The sequence below is a fragment of the Mya arenaria genome, chromosome 16 (genome assembly GCF_026914265.1).
Source record: "Mya arenaria isolate MELC-2E11 chromosome 16, ASM2691426v1".
Lineage (NCBI taxonomy): Eukaryota > Metazoa > Mollusca > Bivalvia > Myida > Myidae > Mya > Mya arenaria.
In genome coordinates, this window is record NC_069137.1 from 41,158,276 (window position 1) to 41,183,557 (window position 25,282).

Consider the following 25,282-nt stretch of genomic DNA (forward strand, 5'->3'; position numbering starts at 1 on the left):
TATATTTTTAAAGGGGTATGCAATGAAGCTACCTGTAAAGTTTTATTGAATTTGGCCTGGTAGTTTCAAAGATTTTTCTAAAGCAAAACAGTAAGTTGGCCATTTTGTTGATGCTGTTATTAATTAACGGTGACCCCTTGTTGTATTTTTGTAGAGGGACACCCAAGCAAGCTTGGTGGTCCGACACTGTACATGGTCTGTATTTGATCGAAATAGTAGAACAAATATTCTGTAATTTTTCATTCTTATTTTATTTCATAAACATATCTAGCATTACTATCGGTAACAATCATTTATTTAACATATTACACAGTGGTAAAATAACTGAAATAAGTATAATAAACAGGCAGGTAAATCTAATTAATATTCCATTTAATATAATTCTAAATTATGACATAATTTTAATAATGATTTCTTTGTTTACAATATCTTATCTATGACAACTAAAGGGACTTAGCACCAGATGATACCAGAATAAGAAAAAAAGAAGAAAAAATGTCAAAAAATTACATTAAATTGATTAATAATCGTTGTGTACAACGCATTGACTCTTACTCACTGATGTGTCACATGGCTTACGACAAATGTATCTTTCGCCGTTTTTGCATAATTTTTCAATGCGAAATTTACTGGGTTTGACTACCACGTAAATCCTAGTAAAATTAAAAATAGCGTCGGTAATTGTATCTGTACTAATAACGGGACCTTTACAGACTACCGTAAATATACGCATTATAAACTGGGAAACCATCATGAGCTATTTTTAAACGTGTAAAGTAAGCTGTGACAGCGATAAAATATTATTCCAATCTAGTAAAATAGTGTATTATTGGCCTCATACTAGCTCATATTGAAAGGTCTAGAGCTATATATAAGTCTTGTTTTGAGAAAATACTGTATTTTCCGATTTGGGACCATCTGGTGTCAAGTCCCTTTAACATTACCAAATCATAAACAAAAAGAGACATTCGAGGGTCCTTCAAAAGATTCTGATATGAGGAAAGAAACATGAAAAACCACAATAGATACAGAAGAGCCTGTGTTCTAACAAAGGCTTGAACAATTTGTTTCAATATTATTTTTTTAGTAAAATGACAAAGTTAAAAATATTATATCATTTACTTGTTATAATTTATACTCTGAACTATTTAAAGTACCCTATTACCAACAGTCTAACTTATGGCTGAATAAATTTCATCAGTCATTATAATAACAAGGAGATATAAAGGAGATATAAATGAACAAAACACTTTATTTAATTTTAACAATTTATAAATAAAATTTTAAATACAATCAAAAAATTATAACTCCGGAAATATAACTCGTTGAATGTGCTTTTTAAACATATAGACAATTCAAAATAGCTTTGTAGGCAAAATGAAACTTTTTAAAGACAAGACTTTACAATAAACTCCAACGTTAAGTTTGTATTTCACTTGACACAATTTATCCAACTGTAGCTAACTTTCTATGTGAAGTACATACAGCTATTATTGATATATGTGAAAAACATCCATTTTGTGTACTTGTGAGGAAAAAAACTTACACATATATATATAAATATAATATGCAAAAAGTGTAGATAAAGAATTCATATATAAATACAATGAAAAATACAGGGAAAAGCTAAGTAGTCTAATATTCAATAAGAGATGTTTGTCAAACATTATGCACCCCCATGAGGTCAAGAATATTTGGACAATTGAATGAACTATGCATGGACCAAAATGACAGCTGATTTGTCATTGGCGTTGGATGCCTTTTGAGGCAGCTTAAGATAATGATCATTCAAAGTGTGGGGATTGTAGGTACAGATTTTAATTATGCTCAGGTAATGACTGATCTTTGCAGATAAACATGTATCCTCTTAGCAGCAGGAATTGAGTAGATATGATGTAATTTTAATGACCAGAGTTGTGACCTTGACCTCAACTTTATGACTTTAAGATCCAAAGGGGACATCTACTGATCACCCCCAACCGAAATGTCAAGTTTGAGGGTCATGGGTACAAGCATTATTGAGCTTTCACACAGGCAAGGTTTTTGCGTTGCAGGTCACTTTGACCTTAATAAATCAATAGGGGTCATCTAGTGGTCAGGCCCAACCTTCATGTCAAGTTTGAGGGCCATGGTTGTAGGCATTGTCAAGATATCACTAAAACCTTTTCACATTCAAAGTCTCTGTGACCTTGACCTTTGACCCGTTAAATAAATAGGGATCATCGACTGGTCAGGCCCAAACTTCATGTCAAGTTTGATTACCATAGGTCCCGGAAATGTCGAGTTTGTGTTCAATGTCATTGTGACCTTGACCTTTGACCCTGAAAACAATAGGAGTCAACTACTGGTCAGGCCCAACATCAAAGTCAAGTCTGAGGGCCATGAGTGCAGGCGTTGTCGAGTTATCACTAGGACAACCTTTAAGCATTCAAGGTTATTGTGACCTTGTCCTTTAAGCCAATGACCCCTAAAATCAATAGGGGTTATCTAATTGTCAGGCCAAGCCTCAATGTCAAGTTTGATGAGCCTAGGTCCAGGCATTGTTAGTTATCACTCGAACAAGCTTTGACATTTTTCCCCATTAAAGGTCACTGTGACCTTGACCTTAGACCTGATGACCCCCGAACCACACCCAACCCACATGTGCAAAGCAATATACCCACTCTTCCTCGAAGGGGGGCATAAAATAAACCCTGTTACGGGGCACAAAGCAAGGGCCCAAACAATAAGACAACATGTATTTTAATGATTCAAAATATCACACAACAACATCAAAAGAGAAATATATTTAAAGAATTTAGATAAATACAACAAATATAACATTAAGTAAGTTTCATAAACTCATTATGAGCATTTCATTATTTCTTAGACTTTCCAACATGTAATATGTCCTTTATAATGCCATATGCCCAAATTGAAAAATACACATTGCATCTTCTAAAAATAAAAAATGCTCTTGTACCCATCACGACAATGCCCGATATATATTGAACCCTCTTTATCCGAAATTGACATCATTTAAGATTGTTAAGTCATTCTGACATCATCTAAAAATGAAAATTATTCTGACATCTTGTGAGAATGTAAGTTATCTTGACATCGTGTAAGAAAATAAGTTATTGTGACATTGTGTAAGATTTTAACTTAAATGAAAAAAAAGCGATGTTCTCGACAAGAGCTTAACAGGACAAGAACCAATGCTGATCAAAAACACTCCATGAAGCCAAATTTACTATCTTACTAGGCTAGTAAGAAGGTTTTCCATGCCCGGTCTTGGATACAATGTCTGTCCATTATAACAACAATCATCTCTGTACTGAACAACAGTCATTTTCTGAACCAAACAATGGTACTGTCTGTATTCAATACAGAAAACAACACAGGCCGATACCAACGTTTACAAACAGTCTGAAGTCTGTGTGTATAGACTGAAACTCAAAATGGCTGATCTTTATCTAATTTTAACTCTTTTTTCTAGCAGTGCATTATTATGCATATGATAAATTTATTACCTTTCCAAAGTATTTTCATTGTTTACACAAGTTGTGTAATAAAATGTAACATAAGTTATGTCTTTTTCTGAGTCTGAAATCAGACTTGAGCATGGGTCGTAAACATGACCCCTGGTCTTTCATAGTTCTTTAATCACAGTAATCATCTATTATGAAACACCTGCCATTTTCTCAATCAGCATTGAACAGCTTCGGAAACACATCTGAGTCAACTGTGAATTTTTAAAACTGTCCATCTTTAAAGCTGTCCAATCATATCTGTCCTCAATAGAAATAGGGGCAACTTTCTCATATAACAGTTTCAAATCAACTGTAAATTTCCTTTTGGGGCATAAAACCTTCCATCTTTGAAACCATCATATCAAATCAGTCCTCATTAATATGAAACACTGGCCACTTTCTTAACCAGCACTGAACTGTTTCAAACACCACAACGCTAATCAACAGTAAATTTTCCTCAGGGGCGTTAAACTTTCCATATTTAAAGCTGTCATATCAAATCAGTCCTCATTTATATGGAACACTGGCCACTTTCTTAACCAGCGCTGAACCGTTTCGAACACCATGAAGCTAATGCCTGCGGATACAGGGCCCTTTATCCAATTCATAGACAAGCCTTTATACAGTCCGCCCTTGATACCCTCCCTTTGGTAGACCCTGCGTGCCGTTCCCAGGATCGTGGTGTAGTCTAAGGAGTGACCAGTTACCCCTGGAAACGGAAAATAAAAAAGATAGTTGAGGAAGGAATAACTCAAAAGGGGACAGAAGCTGTACGTCCTAGGTACTAGTTGTATTAGGCTTAAGCTTTGCTCACTTGGCCCATTCTTAATCATTTAGGTCATCTAACTATTACGAAAATTTGACTACTAGGCTTAATCATTAAGCTTCGCTCACTCTACCCATTCTTAATCATTAAGATTTTAATTCAGGTCATCTAACTATTACGAAAATTTAAGTACTAGGCTTACCGGTAATCATTAAGCTTCGTTCACTCTGCCTATTCTTAATCATTAAGGTTTTAATTCAGGTCATCTAACTATTACGAAAATTTGAGTACTAGGCTTAATCATTAAGCTTCGCTCACTCTGCCCATTCCTAATCATTAATATTTTAATTCAGGTCATCTAACTATTACAATAACTTTTTATTATTGTATCTGTTTTAGAGCTTATCATACCATACCCTAAAACTCACCTTAAAATACTTAAATTAAACATATAATGTTTTTGCTCCACACAATATTTCATAAAAACAGATAAAAATATGTGATAACATGCAATATATACAAGTAAAGAAATGCAAATTTAATACATTAGTTTTAAGTGTAATCCATTTTACCCATTTCATGTACTGCAGGGGAACAAATGTGCATGTGTATGGTTTGCTTTTATCTTTTAATGGTTATGTTTGAACACTGTCGTTTATTTCTACTTATAAAATATTAAACGATTTAACTTGATTGATGAAATAAATATTGCTGAAAATTAATATTAATGGTGAAATGTATAATTTACATTGTGCAATAAAAAGTGAATCAATCTTAAGTTGCAATGCAGTTAAAATCAATGTGTTTTAGCATCCTATGCGGTTGTTGTAATGCATCTGAAATTAAGAACCGCAACACTGTATTTTGATGGTTTTAAAACAAACAACATAATGTAGAAAAACATGCTTGAAGATGCTGGAGTAGAGCTTTTTCATATTTTTTCTACAATTTAAGTTCAGGTTAATACAAAATGTTAGTGTAAAGCTTTACTCCAGCATCATCAATCTTGCCTTAAAGATGCACACTTACTCTCAATAAGATTTACAACAATTGTTTGAATATACCAAAAAGGATGAATATATGTCGAAAACAATGGTTTTTATGAAGGATACCGAGTTTAATTTGCAAGAAAGGTGCAGAAAACATGGTATTTTTACCTTATGAGATGATAAGCAGATCGCTATAAATCTTTTGGAATTGACAAATCATTTAATATTTTTGCGTTTTCGGCTATTAAATACACGGTTACAGTCTTGTTTTAGGTTATTAATATTTTTCATGAATGAATTATTTTGGAAGTAGTTAAAGGTTTTTCACTCAAAATTGATGTTTGTTTTACATGTGTATGTATTGTTTTTGAATAAGAGTGTCACTTTAACTACATTAATAATAATGTTGTTTCTTTCAAAACCATAAACTGCATTTTGATTTAAAGTTTGTTATGTGTATAAGGTAGAGTTTTAACTACAGACTTAACACTTAGTTGTACATGTTTAAAATATATATAGGCTACGAAAACAAAAAAAAATAGTTTGCTTCTGTCCCCTGCGGAATATATCAAACTTTACAATTCTATTATGCATACATGCCATATCCCATGGTAAAAGGGGGAAAAGCTCCTGGAATTTGGATTCACAGCCAGTCTATGTACAGTCTCGTGGACCAAGAAGGCTAGAGGGTTATGAAAATACCTGGCCCCGATTTCTCGAAACTTCTTAAGTCCCTTATAACAGGATTAAGCTAAGCTCACTATTTTTGGTGTTCAATAAATTGCATAATATTAACTTCTTTAAGAATTTTTATGCTTTAGATAGGAATTATCAATATGATTATCACAATAAACCATTTTTCATTTATCAAAATTCAATTTAAGTATGTATTTTGGCTGATTGAAATAAGCTACTTAAGCCTGTTCAGCTACAGAAGTTTGGAGAAATTGGGGCCTGGGGCCTTATTCATTAAAAATCATTTCTTAACTAAAGCAAATTTATTTAAGTTAAAAAAAAAAAAATCATAAAAATATGTAGCTTGAATCAAATCAATGATTAAACATTGCAGAAAAACACTGATTCACTAATTAAGATATCAAATATGTCACCAACTACCTCAGACAATGATTGTGGGTTTGAATAATGTGTTAATAAATTTGTCTGAGTTGGTAATTAATACCTTTTTCCACCTCTTTTTCTTGACATTTGATTGAGTATTTCAAATATTATGAAGCAATAATATCATATTTTGATAAGTATGGTACTTAACTTTAGAGAATGACTTAAAGCTGCACTCTCACAGATTGAACGTTTTGACCCTTTTTTATTTTTTGTCTTGGAACGAGCCAATTTTGGCGAAAATCCATGGACACCAGTTATATAAGACTGCTGACAAAAAATTGGATTGCAGATTTTTATATTTAAGTTCAAAAATTGATGTTTTATGCATTTTTCTTCAACAGTTAGCCACAAAACATTAATTTTCGAACGGAAATATGAAAATCTACGATCTGATTTTTTGTCAGCAATCTCATATCATTGGTTTGTAGATATTTATGCAAAAAATTGCTCTTTCCAAGACAAAAAATAAAAAAAAAGTTGTAAAAATGGTAAGCTCTTTAAGTTAGAAAATGACTCAAGAAGTTTCATTAATACCGCCCCTGAACTTGACATCTTTGAGAATAAAAGACATGCTAACGAAAAGACATGCTAACTTTTAGAAACAACATACCGGCAGTTTGCATTCTTCTGCGTACAATGTCTAGGGGGTAAGATGTGCACTGACCCAGGATGCCGGCACACGCCCCAAAACACCAGCGAGTGAACGGCGTTGGATCCACCCCCTTAGAATAACCTGGGGTTAACAAGATATGTATAAGCAACTATAGAATAACCTGGGGTTAACAAAATATGTATAAGCAACTATAGAATAACCTGGGGTTAACAAAATATGTATAAGCAACTATAGAATAACCTGGGGTTAACAAAATATGTATAAGCAACTATAGAATAACCTGGGGTTAACAAAATATGTATAAGCAACTATAGAATAACCTGGGGTTAACAAAATATGTATAAGCAACTATAGAATAACCTGGGGTTAACAAAATATGTATAAGCAACTATAGAATAACCTGGGGTTAACAAAATATGTATAAGCAACTATAGAATAACCTGGGGTTAACAAAATATGTATAAGCAACTATAGAATAACCTGGGGTTAACAAAATATGTATAAGCAACTATAGAATAACCTGGGGTTAACAAAATATGTATAAGCAACTATAGAATAACCTGGGGTTAACAAAATATGTATAAGCAACTATAGAATAACCTGGGGTTAACAAAATATGTATAAGCAACTATAATATATCTTCTTAATCAGTTTTGAACTCAATAAACCCAAAATCAACAGATGTTATAAATGCTCTCAGGAAATTCCCAAAACACCAACGAATGAGTGACATTACAATGGATCTACCCTGAGGCTAATAGCTGACATGTAAGGGTTTCTTGCTTCAATTGTAATACAACCATCACACTCAGTGTAATATAACTTGACACTGACATTATTTTACCCTACTGATGAGTGTTAAACTTTTTGCTAAAGAATCTTACATTCATTGCCATTTAATACAAGCTATTACGAAAGTTGTTATGGATGCGACGCAAAGCAGTATAAGTCAAGACATTATGGTAAGTTGGCCGTCTATATACTTCAACAAAACAATAAATTAAGAATGGCGTCAATATATCAAAATTCCCACTTACTGGCATGCTCTTTCTTCAGCGTTTCATAGGTGAAGAAACTGATTCCTGAATAGATGCAAGAGCCTATCACAGTTGGTGTATACCCCCGCATTACAATTCGCCATCCCTCCTCTTTCCATACTGCTGTAAACACTGTGACTATGTTACCATATCTATAAATAGAATATTACATCATGTTACTAAAAATAGGTCAAGGAACCGTCTCCTGAGAAGATACAAGAGCCAGAAATATTCAAAGTACTTGACAGTGAAAAGCTTCAATAATATTATAAGGTTGAAATTCCATGAAGGACCATGATAACTAAGTCCAAAAATTACTGGAATTTGAGTGTATTTCTGTATTGCAGATATTGCGCAAATTTTCGTCGCGTAAAAATCCCCTGGTGTAAAATCAAAATCCCCTGGAATTCAGACCAAAATCCCCTCAGAAATATGGCATATATGTATTGCTCAAGTTTTATTTGAACATCTTAGATATCTTTAATTGTTTTTGAGTAACAATTACGGTTAAAGTTTTTGCAGGATGCCAATGATTACGCCAAAGCTCATTTTTTTCATTTGAAATAATACAAGAAGTAATAAGAACTTTACATTACATCATATTACCAAACTAAGGGAGCCGATCAGGTTGGGGAATACCCTCAAATAACTGCTTGCCCAAGCAAAGTCTAATGGATGTGTAAGACTAGTGGCTGGTACAATGGCCAACCACCTAGCATTTTTTGTCTATTAAGTTGACCAATATGTCTAGCCCTATTTACATTACCAGCATATGAAAAACCAACTCGTATTTTTCAAGTTATAGCCATGCTTGCCCTGGCAAAGTCCAGTTGATATGTAAGCCAAGTAGCTGTAACAATCGTTAATGACCCAACATATTCTGTCTATAAAGTTCACCAATGTTAGCCCTATTTTAATATAATTTTTCGTTTAAGCATATGAAAAACACACTTGGATTTTGCAGTTCCAGATATGCTTGCCCTGACATGGTCTAGTAGATATGTAGGACAAGCTAGTTAACCAGCAGCTGTCTATTAAGTTAACCAAATGAATGTGTCAGCCCTTTCAATCTTATGGGCATATGAAAAACTCAGCATCTATTTAGTCAACCAATGTGTCTTGCCCTAATTATTTTATGAGCATATGAAAAACTCACTTGGATAATGCAGTGGCAGCCAAATGTGCCCTGGAAAAGTGCAGTGGTTATTTAAGACAAGTTTGTGTAACAATCGCTTATTACCCAGCATCTCTTTAGTCAACCAATGTGTCTGGCCCTATTTATTTTATGAGCATACGAAAAACTAACTTGGATTTTGCAGTGACAGCCATTCGTGCCCTGGCAAAGTCAAGTGGATATGTAAGACTAGTGGCAGATACACCGGCCATTGACCCAGCTAGGGCTCGTCGTACTGGAGGTAGATGTCTGAAACAATACAAAAATAAAATAATAATCCACACTTTATGTTCCACACCAGTCAAGTTTCGAGAAATCAGGGCCACACTTTCACATAGCATCATGCCAACTAAAGTGATTTATATTATGATATTTTTTTTACAATTGCTTTAAAACAAATAAGTTTAACCAGAAAGAAAGTTACAATGAAATGAAGATTCGCAGTTTTGCCACTTGCCTTTGCAGGGATCTAAATTTCGAAAAAATGCACTTGCCCGTTTGGACAACCACCTGGGAATTATGACTTGCCCGAAACAGTATTTACTTGTCCCGGGCTCCGGGCAACCCAGTTATGACGAAGACTGCACTTTTGAGTCTGAACTTTTGCTTTGGTCCGTTAAATGTTTGTGTGCCAACTCAGGTTGGTCAATATAATGCATGAAGACCCTCAGTAGTCTTAACTTTTTCATAAATAATGTATGATATTACTAAATACAAATTTAATACTATCAAAGTTTCACTTACTTTTTCCTGATGTCAGTTTTAAGCAACATTTTATACTGCTCGTGGGCAGTGTACTGGATGGCGGCGTACGGAACAATGCGGACCATAGTCGCTGAGTTCCCACGCCACAGAGCTCGGAACCCTTCATTGTTATACGTCTTTTTGATGAACTCGAGTGCTTTCTTTGGTGAAAACTTCTTCTCTGATGCTGAAATGACAGAAATCAAACTTTTTTATGGCTCTTTTGTACATAAAATGCAATTTTAAAGCCATTTTTATTTTATTATTAACATTTAGTTTTATTGAAATGCTGTATATTTCACCAGGAAAATGGTATTAACGCTGCGTACACAAATCAACCATTATGACAACTTTTTAATTTTTTGTTTTGGAATAAGCCAAATTTGGCATTTAAATGTCTGAAATAAATAATCAGACTGCTGGCAAAAGATCAAATTGCAGTTTCTAATATTTACGTTCGAAAATTGATGTTTTATGGCTAGAGGTGTTATTTAAGCTTTAAGAAAAATGAAAATTTCAGCAGTTTTCAAACGATTGAGATCTGTTCCATTGTGTGTTATCCTATATGACTGATTTGAAGCCACTGATGCCAAACATAATCAGCTGACTCTGATACAAAAAATAAAAAAGTCAATCTCTAAAGTGCAGCTTTAAAAGTGATAAGAGGGTCCTAAAAGTATTACTTAATTTGACCTACCAGCAGTCAAGCTAAAACATAAAAAAAGATTATTTTTTTTACTGTTTGGAAGGTTTCTTTTGGTTGAAGTACAAACTTGCAATATTGAGGCAATAAGCCCTGATAAAATCTATAATTAAATTTGAATTCTGAGCATACATATAACTGCATGAAAAAGCTACACCAGATTAAAAGTATACTTTGAAAGTTGATCTTTGTCCTGTCCAAAGGAGCTATCGTTGTCTTGGCTATGGCCCCTGCCAGGCCCCCGGCTATGAAGGATGTGATTATCTTGTTCTTGTTCGATACCTACAAAAGAAAGAAAGGGAATTGACCCACCAATCCTAAGGCCAAGTAGAAATATGATCACCACTGTAAGTCAACAATCTAAAGGCTCATGCATTTTTTTTTAAATTTCAATGCATTATCTTTAATCTGCCTAATTCTTTGTATCATGTAAAGTGATGTTTTATCAGCCACACTTTCACTTGAAAATACAGTGTGTGTATACTACGTGATAAATTACGTCATAATTATGCTACGTCGGAAGGCAATATTTTGCTTAAAATAAAGACTTAAATCAAAGATAACTTTTCGCTTACTTCACCATTTTAAATGAAACAAAGGCCAGTCTATGCAGCTTAAAGAGCCCCACCTTTGTTTTATAACCGGAGTTTGATAAGGTGATTAGTTTCATCAAACACTTCGACAAACCTGTTTCCCAAACAATGTTTTGACAGTGCTCCGTCAGACAGCTGTATCGTGAAAAGGTTTGTTGAAGTGTTATAAGAAACTAAACTCTCAATCAAATTTTGGTAAAAGACCGAAGGCAGGGCTTCGTAAGCTGCATAGAATGCGCTATGTTTTATTTAAAATGGTAAAGAAAATGAAAAGTTATCATTGTCTTAAGTTTTTAATCGAAGCAAAATATTGCCTTCCGACGTAGCATTTATGACGCAATTCATCACGTGGTATACACACCCTGAAATATAATTATGAAGGAAACTAAAAATACACACAATTTTTATGTTGATTTTTTTAACTGACAAGATGTCCACCACCCTAATATAAATAATCATAGCTTTTAAACTAATGGAGAGATAGTAGGAAACTACTTAGAGTAGTGGTAATCTGATTGGTCAAAATTATCATTAGAGGGCCGAATTGACTCGCTAAATAAGAGCCAGGACCTTTTAACCCATCTTTGCTGTAGCCGATACCCAAATTCTTCCCAAAGGGCCATACCCTATGCCTTTCCCCAAACTCCATGTAACTTCTGATATATTCCTCATTTTCAAAAAATATTTTTTTGTTTTGTTTTAAATGTTATATAATGCAATCCTTAAGATTCATTAAACGATGTTTCTGAGTGACATATTTACTTCAGGTGCTATTGATATTTTAATCCATTTATAAAACTGTCTTCTCCAAATTGTTTGAACATTTAAAAGTACTTTTTTCAATAATTTTTACTCAAAACTGAAAATACATGCTTTCCCCCCCCCAAAAAAAAAGAAGAGCTATGGCGTCTTTCTCATATTATAATGGGTAAAAAAGCCCTTTGAGCTCCACATAGCGAATGCCAGTGCTTGTCTGTTCATGTTTTTTCAGTCAAACAAGAAGTCAGTCATAGCCCAGTTTGCACAACAATGCTGACCCAGACAACATGGCTATGACAATGCCCTGGGCTTTTTCTGCCCATTTTGGGAAAAAGACCCTAGACATTTTGGGAAATTTTGAGTCGTGAAAATGCCAAAATTGGGAAATTTTACAGTTAAAAGAAAAAGCTGTCTAGTCTCCTGCAAATAAGGAAATTATTTAAAATTAGTTTATTTTCCCTTTAAAAGACCCCAAAAGTATCAATCCTTAGGCTAAAATATCTATTGCAATAAATCATGACAGACAATATTTCATACTCATCTCTGAGAGTGATGAAAACCTATGATTTTAGAGTTCAACGATCAAAAAAACTTTACATCACATAATTATTAGGATGTTGAAAATGAACCAGTACAGGTAAAGATTTTTTTGATTGGAATTTTTCATAAGATTGGGAAAAATATCTTATATTTTGCTTTGGGAATGGGTCCGATAGTCTGACCCATGGGTACTATAGAAAAAGCCCCGATGCCTCGACTTTTTTATTCAAAAAACATTATGATCTTAAAATGAACAATAACAGCCAATTATGGGGTCAAACAGTCGAAAAGTAAAACATTAAGAAACACACCTTTTGAGGGTGAGAGTGGTCTAATGGTATAGGTGTCCGCCTATCACTCAAGAGGTTGTGGGTTCGATCCCCACCAGGGGTACTTTTTCATGGCCTTTCAAAAAAGACACCAGTTCTGGTTTCTGCCCAAGAAACGGACTCCAGAGTGATCTTATAAGCCAGTGATTTTTTTGGTGCAATTTACTGCCTTCTAAAGGCTGTTTCCCCTAGCGGAAGTGTTCATTTTTCCCCAAAATCATTATATTTTCCTAATTAACTGAATACAGATCCTGTGAATGAATAAAAAAGCAATGAATTTATTAAAAAATATACAAAATCTTGACAAAATCAGTTCTTTTACAGCATAATGTTTGCATAAAAAAGTAAAAACATGTATATTTGCTATTATATTTGCTATTTTATCATGATTTTGTAATTTTTCCCAAAGTCGAAAAAAATTCCCAATTTGGAAAGAACAGGTGGTGAAAATAATTCCAAAACAAATCACTGTTAGCTTATATCACTATTAGCTTATATCACTATTAGCTTATATCACTATTAGCTTATATCACTATTAGCTTATATCACTATTAGCTTATATCACTATTAGCTTATATCACTATTAGCTTATATCACTATTAGCTTATATCACTATTAGCTTATATCACTATTAGCTTATATCACTATTAGCTTATATCACTGTTAGCTTATATCACTATTAGCTTAAATCACTGTTAGCTTATATCACTATTAGCTTATATCACTATTAGCTTATATCACTATTAGCTTATATCACTATTAGCTTATATCACTATTAGCTTATATCACTATTAGCTTATATCACTTTCTTCAACAATCAAGCTAATATAAATAACTTAAGTATGAAACAAACCTTTTCATTGATATGGTGTTCCTCATGGTGATAGTGTTCACCATTGTTGTTGCTGTTGTTGCTGACAACACCACCATCATCATCAAATGTATTGGTGGAAGTTGTGGCAATATTTCTGCTGTTGCCAGTACTTTCAAGTGACTGTCCGGTGTAATTGACTTTATCTCCTATTGATTTCTCCTCTGCCTTGCAGACTGACACAAATCTTGACAATACCGCTGGTATCTTCATTCTTGAAGTTGATACACTAGGGGAAGTCATAGAATGCACATTATTGATTGCAATCTGGCTCTCCATTTTCTCCATTTCATTTGGATCACATATTACTGACAATGGTATGTCTTGTTCAAGTTTAACATTGATACCACTTTCTATTGCATTGATCTCCTGTTGAAATATTTCATATTGAAATCTGTTTATTGCTTCGAGTTTCTCATAACTTTTGACAGAAAATTGACATTTTTCTTTTAAAGTAATTGAAGGCCGGTCATTCACAAAATGTTCAGGCGAACATTTTGGGGTTTCCATTATTGAATCATTGCTGTCAGCAAGTACACTTAACCTACTGGCAATGTCTTGAACTAAACTATCAAAGATTGAATGTTCGTTGGTGCTTTGAAACTGATTTCTGTTGGTGTAGCGTTTATTTACTGTGGCCCAATTCATTATATTGAACATTGAATAATTTTGAGCAAATTCTGTTTGATCTAGTAGATCACTAATACTATCACACAATGATTTCTCAGACTGGCTTGTCTTGAGTATATTACAGATTGGGTTGGATTTGAAAGACATAGGGACCTTTGCATACGGATTCACTACTTTATAGTTAATCGTTTTATCTAAGTATTCTTTAACCATTCCATCAGACTTAAACACTGTTGATCTCAGTAAATCGTCATTGAAATAATCAGACTTTAAATCTGCTGATCTAATTAAGTCGTCATTGAAATATTCACAGCAAAACTGTTGAAACTGAAGGAGGTTTTTCGTACAACCTTGAAGCTTCTGTTTTGATGCTGTGCATCTGATATCTAAACCACCTCGCATGTAAGAGCCTGTAACGTCCCTTTCTCTTGAACAAAATGTCTCCATCAATTCATCCATTTTCTCTCAGCAAATATTTAATAAAACTATCTGAAATATATATCAAAAATATATGACTTATGGAGTCAGGTGTTCAATGTACATGTAGAATGGAATTTTTTTTTATTTTTTTTATTAAAAATGGCGTTTAAAAAGAATGTATCCCTAACCAAACCATTCTACTTGTGGCCTAATTGCACATAATTGAATACCTTATGATATAATTATATAATTCCCTCCATCATCTAAATGTACACCATACTGTCAACTCACGATGCTGCATCTTATCATTTCGCCCTTCAATCATTCACATTTTCTGAGGGCATTGTCTTCAGATGGTCAACTAAACTCTGAAAAAAGTGAGATTATTTTATCATTTAAAACATGTGCGAGTACTCACTCACTGCTGTGATTTTTTATTGGACAGCACTGCTATAAAGCATATATAGTGAATCAGTGGACGTGAGTTTGAAATTTTGTTTTTCTTAAAGCTTAGTCTGGACCTCAAGATATATTTATAAGACATTATCTGAAACTCTATGATAGTTAAATTCTCTCTTTAATTTTGTTCTCTAATTACCTAATTCTAAGTGTCACTGAGTCTTTAACATAAACATACATTTTTTTAGTTGATTTTTATCATCAAGAATGTTGATGTGTCGAAGAAATGTTTTCAATTATCAGTAAATAAATTGTCCAATATTAATTTTGTTACCAATATATTAAGTGTTATTATATACCAATGTTTTTTCCCACCTTTCTTTGAATGGGTCAAGGGCTGATAGAATTATGGAAATAGTGACAAAATGCCTAAAAATGTGAAAATACTCAGTTGAGAGTAACAATGCCTAAAGGGTTCAATTCATTTTCAGATCTTTAGCTTGCATTTAAACATATCTGTACTGGTTGTTAAGTGGATTTTTTTGCCCAACATTGTACTTGAGTCCAATCTTTCTGACACTGCATCCACTGTGACACTGCCTTAACAGTAATAAGTAGTAATATAGAGGAAAGTTTAAAAGACATCCTAATATATATGTACATATACCATGCATTGGATGCAAAAAAGCACAAGCATGCAAGTTCTGCACTGGTAAAATAATTTGCGGGCTTGTTCAAATTTTGAATTATAAATAACAGGGGTTGTTGAAATATTTTGATGCCTAACACTTTTTTACCTTTTTATGAATTGGGCCTGATCTCTTGGAATTGTGAAAGATAGGGACAAAATGCCTAAAATTGTGAAGTTACAATAATATAATCCCTAGTAACAAAGCAAAACCCCTTTAAATCCCAGGTTTCAAGATTTTTTAGAGAAAAAGGCTGCATTAAGACATATATGTTTTTGTATTTTTCTGAAAGTCGATTTTTTCCCAAATTGCAAGGCACAGGCGTTAAAAATAGTTCAAAAAAAAAATCACTGATCCCGTTGAGGGACCTGTGTTGCACGATAAGCATCAAGGTCAGTTGCATATTGACCATTGTCTCCGAATATTGGAAGACGAGTTTCAAAATGGAGGGGGAATGTGTATTCCATATGTATATAGTGGCACTTAAATTGTTCCGCTAAAGAGCTAGCTTTTATAGTGACATGGTAGAGTGTCTGCCTGCAGAGGGAGAGGATGTGTGTTCAAATTCTGCCAGATGCACATAGCAATTTGTGCAGCCTGTTACAAAATAAAATGCAGGAATTGGTTTGTGGAACATAAACATAGGCTTTAAGATACACATCTACTGATGATACATTATTTATTTCTTTTCATTACGATTTGTGTTAGGCTAGTTGCCCAAGCAACACCAGGCGAAGACGAAGACCTCTTTGCAAACATGTCATATAATTATTCTGCATATCCAGTAATATGCATCATAACAAAAAATCAAAGTCATTAGTTTCAACAATAACATTCACAAACACAATGACCTTGAGGCGTGCTGTTAAGAATGTTTTTATGTAACACGTTTTTATGAATAATTGAGTTAGAACTTGGCCCGACATGTTTTACACCTACACTATTGCAATTAATAGCAAAAATGCAAACTTGTCAATGGGGTTATAAAGCTGAATATGAAACATAGTTATTTTATGCAACCAACATTACGGTAAACATGTACCTGCAATTAACGAATACTGCTAAAAAACAATATTCTTTACATGTTAGAAAATAGAACGTCAAAGTTTCTTCAAGGTCTCCAAGACGTTTGTTTTTCAACTTTTTAACCTTGATTTACTAAATATCGAATCAATTTTGCTCGATAATCCACATAATTGTTCATCATCGCTATCATCGCATCGCATACATCGCATCGCCATCATCATCATCATCATCATCATCATCATCATCATCATCATCATCATCATCATCATCATCATAATCATTAGCAGCAGCAGCAGCAGCAATAACATCAGCAGCATCACCACCACCACCAACACCACCACCACCACCACCACCACCATCATCATCATCATCATCATCATCATCATCATCATCATCATCATCATCACCATCGCAATCGCCATCGCTATCGCTATAACTATCAATCATTCATTATCAACATCATCATCATCATCATCATCATCATCATCATCATCATCATCATCATCATCATCATCATCATCATAATTATTGTCATTATCATCAGCAGCAGCAGCAGCAGCAGTAGCAGCAGCAGCAGCAGCAGTAGCAGCAGCAGCAGCAGTAGAAACATTAGTGGCAGCAGTAGCAGCAGCAGTAGTAGCAGTTTTAAATATAAAGAGAACAGATCTCGTACCATGCACGACCACACGTCACTCTCCTTGGTTCTTAGAGTCACCATCGTATTCATGTGTACGTGGTCGCACATGTAACGAGAGCTTTCCAATTCTCTACTACTATTCCTACCAATTAAGTATAGTGTATATAATTCTCTACCACTCTTCTCTCATCCTCTTTATATTTAACTATCTATTCAGCTTCCCATTTTCTCTCTATTTCTTGATATGTTTCTCCCCGTCTTTCCATACTCCCACCTCTTTCTCCCCACTACCCTCTTTTCACATAACACCCTATTCTCCCTCTCCTGATGCATCTTACTCCTACCGCGTCTGTGCCTCAGTTTGAACCCTTTTGTGTGTGTTTTTTTTTTTATTCTTTCCACCAACCCCAATTAACATAATCTTACTACCTCTTCTCCTCGCTCTCATCCCTACCCTCACTTTTTATACTCTGTCATCCTCCCCCCACCCCTTCTTTCTCACGCTCTAATCTACTAACCTCTTTCCCTCTTCCTCTTCCTCGCAGCCCCTCTTCCTCCTCCTCTCATCCACACCCGCTACATCTCTTTCTCACCAACACCGTCTTCCTCTTTACCCAACAAATCTTCCTCCCTCTCTTGTCCAAACCTTCTATCTCTGCTTCCCTTTCTCATCCACACCCTCCCCTCTCCCACATCCACACTCTCTTCCGCCCTCTTTCACCCAAACTCGGCCCTCTCTACTTAAACCATCGTCATCAACACCTTCTTTCCCTGCTTCGCCTTTCATCCACACCTTCTTTTTCTGCTTCTCCTCTCATCCGCACCATCTTTCTCCGCTTCTCCTCTCATCCACACCCTCTTTTTCCGCTTTCCGTCTCATCCACACCCTCTTTCTCCGCTTCCCCTCTCATCCTCTCCCTATTTCCCCGCTTCCCTTCTCATCCACACCTTCTGTCTCTGCTTCCCCTCTCATCCACACCCTTTTTCTCCGCTTTCCGTCTCATCATTGCAAAACCTTCTTTATCCGCTTCCCCTCTCATCCTCACCCTATTTCCCCGCTTCCCCTCTCATCCACACCCTCTTTCTCCGCTTTCCCTCTCATCCTCACCCTATTTCCCCGCTTCCCCTCTCATCCACACCCTCTGTCTCTGCTTTCCCTCTCATCCACACCCTCTTTCTCCGCTTTCCGTCTCATCAACACCCTCTTTCTCCGCTTCCCCTCTCATCCTCACCCTATTTCCCCGCTTCCCCTCTCATCCTCACCCTATTTCCCCGCTTCCCCTCTCATCCGCACCCTATTTCCCCGCTTTCCATCTCATCCACACCCTCTAACTCCTCTTTCCCTCTCGCCCACACCCCATTTCTCTTCTTCCCCTCTCACCAAAAACCTCTTTCTCGGCTTCCCCTCTAATCCACATCCCCCTTCTCTTCTTCCCCGCTCATCAACACCCTCTGTCCCCGCTTCCCCTCTCATCCACACCCTCTTTCCCCGCGTCCCCTCTCATTCACACCCTCTTTCTCCTCTTCCCCTCTCATCCTCACCCACTTTCTCCGCTTCCCCTCTCATTCACATCCTCTTTCCCCGCTTCCCCTCTCATCTACATTTTCATTCTCCGCTTCTCCTCTCATTCACTCCCTCTTTATCCGCTTCCCCTTTCACCTACTCCCTCTTTTTCCGCTTCCCTCTCATACACGCCCTTTTTCTTCTCTTCCTCTTCCATCTACAACCTCTTTCTCTTATTCCCCTCTCATCAACAACCTCTTTCTTTGCTTCCCCTCTAATCCACATCCCTTTCCCTGTTTCCCCTCTCATCCACGCCTCTTTCTCCGCATCGTCTCTCATCCAAATTCTCTTTCCCAGCATCCCCTCACAGTCATACCCTCTTTCTTTGCTTTTCTTTGTCACCCAAACCATTTCTTTAATTCACCCTCTCATCCACTCCCGCTATTTCTGCTCCCCCTCTCATCCATACCCTCTTTCTCTGCTGCCCTTCTTTTCCACACCTTCTTTCTCTTTCTAAATCCATGTGTAAAGATATTGTTTAAGAAATATCAAATACCACTGAGGGTGGTCATATTACAATATATGATATTCTGAACGCGATTTAAAATGTACGGAGCGTGTATGGTGATCCGGGTTTTAGTATTAGTCGATTTGATCGGAATCCAACATATTTTCATTCGTCAAAAAAACAAGGGAGGTCACTATTATAATCTGAAAAAAATGGTTCGTGTTTACATTTTTGGTTCTTTAATTTCTGACTTGTTCTGAAGTTGTTTTACGACTTTGTTTATTTAATTTTATATTTCTTATTTTTCAGGCAAAGTTCTTCAGTCAGACCGATATAGATCGTAAGTATTTGAGAACATCATTTAATTTGTTTACCACCTGTCAAATATGCCACACCCATTTACCTGTTTAACCACTGTATCAACTATCATATTCTGATGCTGTGATGGTATTGATCCAACAGGAAGAGGGAGGAGGGTGTGGCATTACACTAAGTGAATAAGGGCATACTATAGTGTGTGTGGGTGTTAGAATCAGCCGCCCGGTTAGCTCAGTTTTAGAAAGGCGTGCTAGTGTTCCGGCGGTTGTGGGTTCTAGCCCCACACTGGGCTTATTTTTCCTCCTAGGTTTACTTAACTGGTGGCAATGGTAAATGGCAGGATTGCCTACATAAGCCTAATAGGTTAATGGGGAGGAGTGTAGTGTGTGTGGGGCTTAGAACCAGCTGCCCGGTTAGCTCAGTTGGTTAGAGTGCTAAGCAAAATATTGAAAAACAAAAAAAGTGAGCTTAGCTTAATCCTGTTATAAGGGACTTAAGTAGTTCAAGAAATTGGGGCCTGCTGTCCTCTCCCAGGAGCAGGGAAATCATTTGAAAAAAAACTGTCTATATTCCCGCTTGGGAGTCCAAATCCTGCATAATGGAATTCACCCACTGTCCAGTTGTAGCAACCCCACTCCTCTCCTCTGGTAGGTCAAAACATTGGTAGTTGCATCTGCAACTTACTTCTACTTCATTACTGCCTAGGGCATAAGAGCATTGCATGCATGTGACGACATCAAAGTGGTTAAAGCCGCCAACAAGAGGCAACATATTGATGGCCTCACTTTAAAATGCCGAAGCTGCATCTTTTTTTAAACTTTTGCCTCACTAAAATCATAAAAGCAAGCCGCATCTAACTGCTAAATGCTGAGTAAATAGTCCAATGAGAAAAAAGTGTTGTATCATGTGATCAAAATGTTGAGCAATAATTGGACATCTCACAGAGGAGCAAAAATGCCGAACATTCAGAAATTGTAACTACAAAAATTGTAACTTCTGATCATCATTTTGAAAAAAAATGTGTGATCAAACGACCAAGATTAAATACTAAAAACTTTGCTACTGAAAACATGGGATTTGTAGCTTCAGCAATTAAAAGTGAGGCCATCGATATATACTTCAAGATCCTTAATGCTATTGATATTCTTTAAATATATATGAACATGGGTCTATTTTGATGCTAATTTGAACCCATTAAAAGTAGTTTTATCCCAACATAACAGCTCTGAATGCTTTAAATAAAACAAAAATGTAAACTAAAGAAATATAATGTGTCCAATAGGCAACCATTGCGCTGGAAAACTTAGCAATTCTTAACAATGTAACTAAAACAACAAAAAGTATATTTACTTGTCAATCTACTACTTGAATTCTTGTTTAAATTCTTCTACTGTTTTTCAGTGTTCAAGGAGTGTTTCTTCTTCATTGCAAAGAGAGGCTACACGCAAGATGAACACCAAATGGGACAGATTATGAGGTCTCTATCATACAGCCCGACAGAGGAAGAAATAAAAAAGTATTTCCAAAAATATGTGAAAGGTGGGTTCCTGGAGTGTAGTATTTTTATTTCTATTCTTAATACATGTAATTGATCGAGACAAGTTACTGCTCAAATCTGATTTCATTCTTATTGTTATTGAGAAAAAAAATCAAAATTGAATCAACTGTATCAACAATATTTTGGTTGAAGCAGTCAATTTTTTTATCAATTGAATTTCATTTCATGACTGAAGAATGTTTTTGATTACATTCATGTACTTGTAATATTTTTCATTCATTTCATTTAATGTTAGTTTCTCATTAGTTTAACTTTCATTTATTACAATCATAAAAAAACGTGAGTAGGATTTGAATTAACCGTTGGCAGTTACTGATGAAGGATTTATTTTGTGTCATGTGTTTGTCAGTTCAATGATTGATTTTAATTACCTCTTACTCTGGCATTTTTCAGATGACAGGATTGATTTTGCGTCTTTCCTGGAGGTGATGCATGAACATAACATGAAGGAAAAGGCAGTAAAAGAGATCATCCTGGCATTTAAAGGTACTTTCACATGTATTTGTAGCAAAAAATAAGATATTCATTTGAAACTAGGTACACATGTTGCTAGAGACAATGCACATGTGGGCAGCAAGGCCCATATAACTGGCTTGATTTAGAGGAGTTGGGCCAATTGTATAAACTGATTATTATAGAACTGAATCCTGGTACACATGGTTTCGTTTTAAATTGGAAAATTCAATTAATTATAGGCTCGCTCATACATACCAATGATAAAACTTATTATGGCAGTTAAAATGCCAATTGAGTCAGAAAACATTTTTACCTTGTTTGTTTTTAAAAGGAAAAAAACTACAAGGAATTGATAACGCTCTGGTGTTTGTCAGTAGTAGTGTCATTGTTATGCATTTTTTTAAAACTTTTCCATAACACTAAACATTCAAGATATTCAAATGTAACTTGGTATGCATGTTGCCTGAGACAATAAGCACATGTATCGCAAATCCATAATTCTTGTAGTTTTTATTAAGATCTGCCCCTTTTTTGACTGTTAAATAAAAGGCGAGTGTTAGTGTTCACCCCACAGCGCTCTTGTTTACTATAACTTAGTATTTAAAATAATAAATAGTAATCCTCAACATAATGGTGAATCTTAAATAGGGCTATTTCATTTTAACATATAACCCCCGGGGGAAAGCACTTTTAAATTATGCCACCCCCTACAGAAGTAAAATTACCCTTGTGGGGTCTAAATTAGGGAAAAAAGACGCCCACCTATATACTATTCAAATAATTGCCTTCCCCATGGGTTGTATATTTTAATGGCCCTTAGGGTTTCTATTTAAAGTCCCTTATAGTCCCTTGAAATAAGCGACTTACGCCTGTTAAGCTTAGGAAGTTTCCAGAAATTGGGGCCAGGTATTTATATCTTGCACTTGACATTTTATCATTATCAGTTGTTGGTTAAGTATGACAGAATGTAAATAATAAGCAAATTGTTTACGTTACAGCCCATGACACTGAAGGTCGGGGTTACGTCCAAACAAACGAGGTCAAGAACATCCTTGCCAATCTCGGAGAACAGCTGACAAAGCGAGAAGGTAAAATCATGTGCGCTCTTGCTAAATGTTGTCTTAAGAGACCAGAATTTGTTTGCTAACTAGTCTGTAAGTTCTCCTTTTGATGTGGATATATCGCAGAAGTCATGTAAAGGTGTTAAAATCCTATTTCATTGGAAACACCATATCATGATAGCGGTGTTAAATTTGTAAACACATTGGAATAAAGCTGATAAAATCTTATTCCAGTGGAGGCACTGTTTTCCTGATGGCACTGTTTAATTGTTAAAGCCATTTCAATAAACCTGTTCCAATTCCAGTAGAGATACTATTTCATAGTGCCAATGCTTAATTTTTGAAGTCATTACAAAAAAAATGTTATTATTTATTTATATTTTCCACTCGCTTCTTAATTTTTAAAGCCACTGAAATAATCCTGATAAATTCCTATTTCAGTGGATGCACTGTTTCGCGATGGCGGTGTGAATGGATCCCAGCTACGATACCAAGACTTCATCAACAATATTTCACAACCTGTCCCTGACTATTAAATAGTCCCTGGCTATTAACTCATGATTATTGTTTATCATTCTGTTCTCTTTCAATACAAAGTTATGCATTGGAATTTTAATATTTAGAAAGACTTTGTTAGCAACGTTACGCAATCTGTTCCCAAAAATTGACTCGTTATAATTCTTTTATATCTTGACTTAAGATACCTAACGATAGATTGGACTTCAAATTCCAGAAAGTCTGTATAAACAGTGTAATGCATTTTTTTTCTAGACTATTTACTCTTTAACATGATCATGTTTTCATATTCTTCAGAAACGTCATTATGAATTTGATTTAAAAGCATCAAAACTTTTCAAACATTGTTACACATTCTGTTTCAGACTATTATCACATTAGGTAAATTTGTAAACAGATGAGATATTTAATTTAAAAAAATGTCTCAAGTAATGAAGGAGTATCCCTCTGTATGAAATACAATTGATACCTTATCGATGTAGACTATGTTTAATCAGCAAAGAACTCTATATATCTTATTTTGTAAGTTTTTCACCATGCACTGTTTCTTTTTTTTACTGCTAGAATATATGATTCAGTTTTGCTATTTGCCTTTTTGACTACTATGCACTTTTGTTGCTGTTAAATATCGTAAATTAAATTGACAGTAAAACTGTATAATATATTTATTCTTAACATGTAAGACTTTTTGCTCTGGTTGTAATTACTAATGAATAGCACGCCGTCTGATGACATACATTCCGAAATCTTTAATGCATATCTTATATATTGTTCCTTTATTTACGTTATGATACAGATAGTAAATGTTTTGTGAAGAAAGTGTTTTGTGAATTTAATTGATATCTTTGCTGTGTTTTGTAATTTATATTTATGCAACACTATTTTTGTAATAAACAATTTTTATTTGTGTTTTTTCCGTTTTTTTCTTATTGTTACTGGAATGAGGGATTCGACATTTGTTAGTGGAATGAGAGATTCGACAATTGTTACTGGAATGAGGGATTCGACAATTGTTACTGGAATGAGAGATTCGACAATTGTTACTGGAATGAGGGATTCGGCAATTGTTACTGGAATGAGAGATTCGACAAATGTTACTGGAATGAGAGATTCGACAATTGTTACTGGAATGAGAGATTCGACAAATGTTACTGGAATGAGGGATTCGACAAATGTTACTGGAATGAGAGGTTCGCAATTGTTACTGGAGTGAGGGATTCGACATTTGTAACTAGAATGAGAGATTCGATAATTGTTACTGGAATGAGGGATTCGACATTTGTTACTGGAATGAGCGATTCGACAATTGTTACTGGAATGAGGGATTCGACAATTGTTACTGGAATGAGGGATTCGACAATTGTTACTGGAATGAGGGATTCGACAATTGTTACTGGAATGAGGGATTCGACAATTGTTACTGGAATGAGGGATTTGACAATTGCTACATACCGTGATCTTGACATTTGTCTTGTATATTAATAGGATAATGCAACGACCACTACAGTAGTGCAAACATGCATTGACTTGTAAAATGTCTTACATATTATAAATACAAGAATACAACGAACACTACAGTAGCATAAACATACCTTGTTTTTGTTAAATGTCTTACATAATACAATAAAATACAACGAAAACTACGGTAGCATAAACATACCTTGATTTTGTTATATGTCTTACATAATACAAGAATACAACGAAAACTACAGTAGCATAAACCATACCTTGCTTTTGTTAAATGTCTTGCATAATACAAACACACAAAGAAAACTACAGAAGCATAAAACATACATAGATTTTTGTAA

At 35.1% G+C, this 25,282-nt stretch overlaps 3 protein-coding genes across 5 annotated transcripts; 2 read left to right on the forward strand and 1 right to left on the reverse strand.

Annotated features, from left to right (window-relative positions):
• Positions 1-283: 283 nt before the first annotated feature.
• LOC128221067 (uncharacterized) lies at positions 284-17,026 on the reverse strand. 3 transcript variants are annotated; one of them, XM_052929505.1, is made up of 9 exons: positions 16,933-17,026; positions 15,094-15,170; positions 13,735-14,871; positions 10,834-10,942; positions 9,958-10,144; positions 9,346-9,462; positions 8,040-8,191; positions 7,000-7,122; positions 284-4,221 (listed from the first exon to the last, which is right to left on the reverse strand). In XM_052929505.1, the coding sequence occupies exons 3-9, from the start codon at positions 14,839-14,841 to the stop codon at positions 4,013-4,015; spliced, it is 2,004 nt and encodes a 667-aa protein (XP_052785465.1). In that variant the 5' UTR covers positions 14,842-14,871; positions 15,094-15,170; positions 16,933-17,026; the 3' UTR covers positions 284-4,012. The 3 variants fall into 3 exon arrangements, with proteins under 3 accessions (XP_052785465.1, XP_052785463.1, XP_052785466.1); XM_052929503.1 differs by having other exon boundaries at positions 15,033-15,170; XM_052929506.1 differs by lacking the exon at positions 7,000-7,122 and having other exon boundaries at positions 15,033-15,170.
• On the forward strand, positions 16,412-19,574 carry LOC128221656 (uncharacterized). Its single transcript, XM_052930257.1, has 2 exons — positions 16,412-16,444; positions 18,099-19,574. The coding sequence occupies exons 1-2, from the start codon at positions 16,412-16,414 to the stop codon at positions 19,572-19,574; spliced, it is 1,509 nt and encodes a 502-aa protein (XP_052786217.1).
• Positions 19,575-19,746: 172 nt separating this feature from the next.
• LOC128222239 (calmodulin-like protein 4) lies at positions 19,747-24,381 on the forward strand. The gene is made up of 6 exons (XM_052931192.1): positions 19,747-19,780; positions 19,875-19,905; positions 21,285-21,422; positions 21,835-21,927; positions 22,896-22,985; positions 23,400-24,381. Exons 1-6 carry the CDS (start codon positions 19,778-19,780, stop codon positions 23,492-23,494), a joined length of 450 nt encoding a protein of 149 aa, XP_052787152.1. The 5' UTR covers positions 19,747-19,777; the 3' UTR covers positions 23,495-24,381.
• Positions 24,382-25,282: the final 901 nt, after the last annotated feature.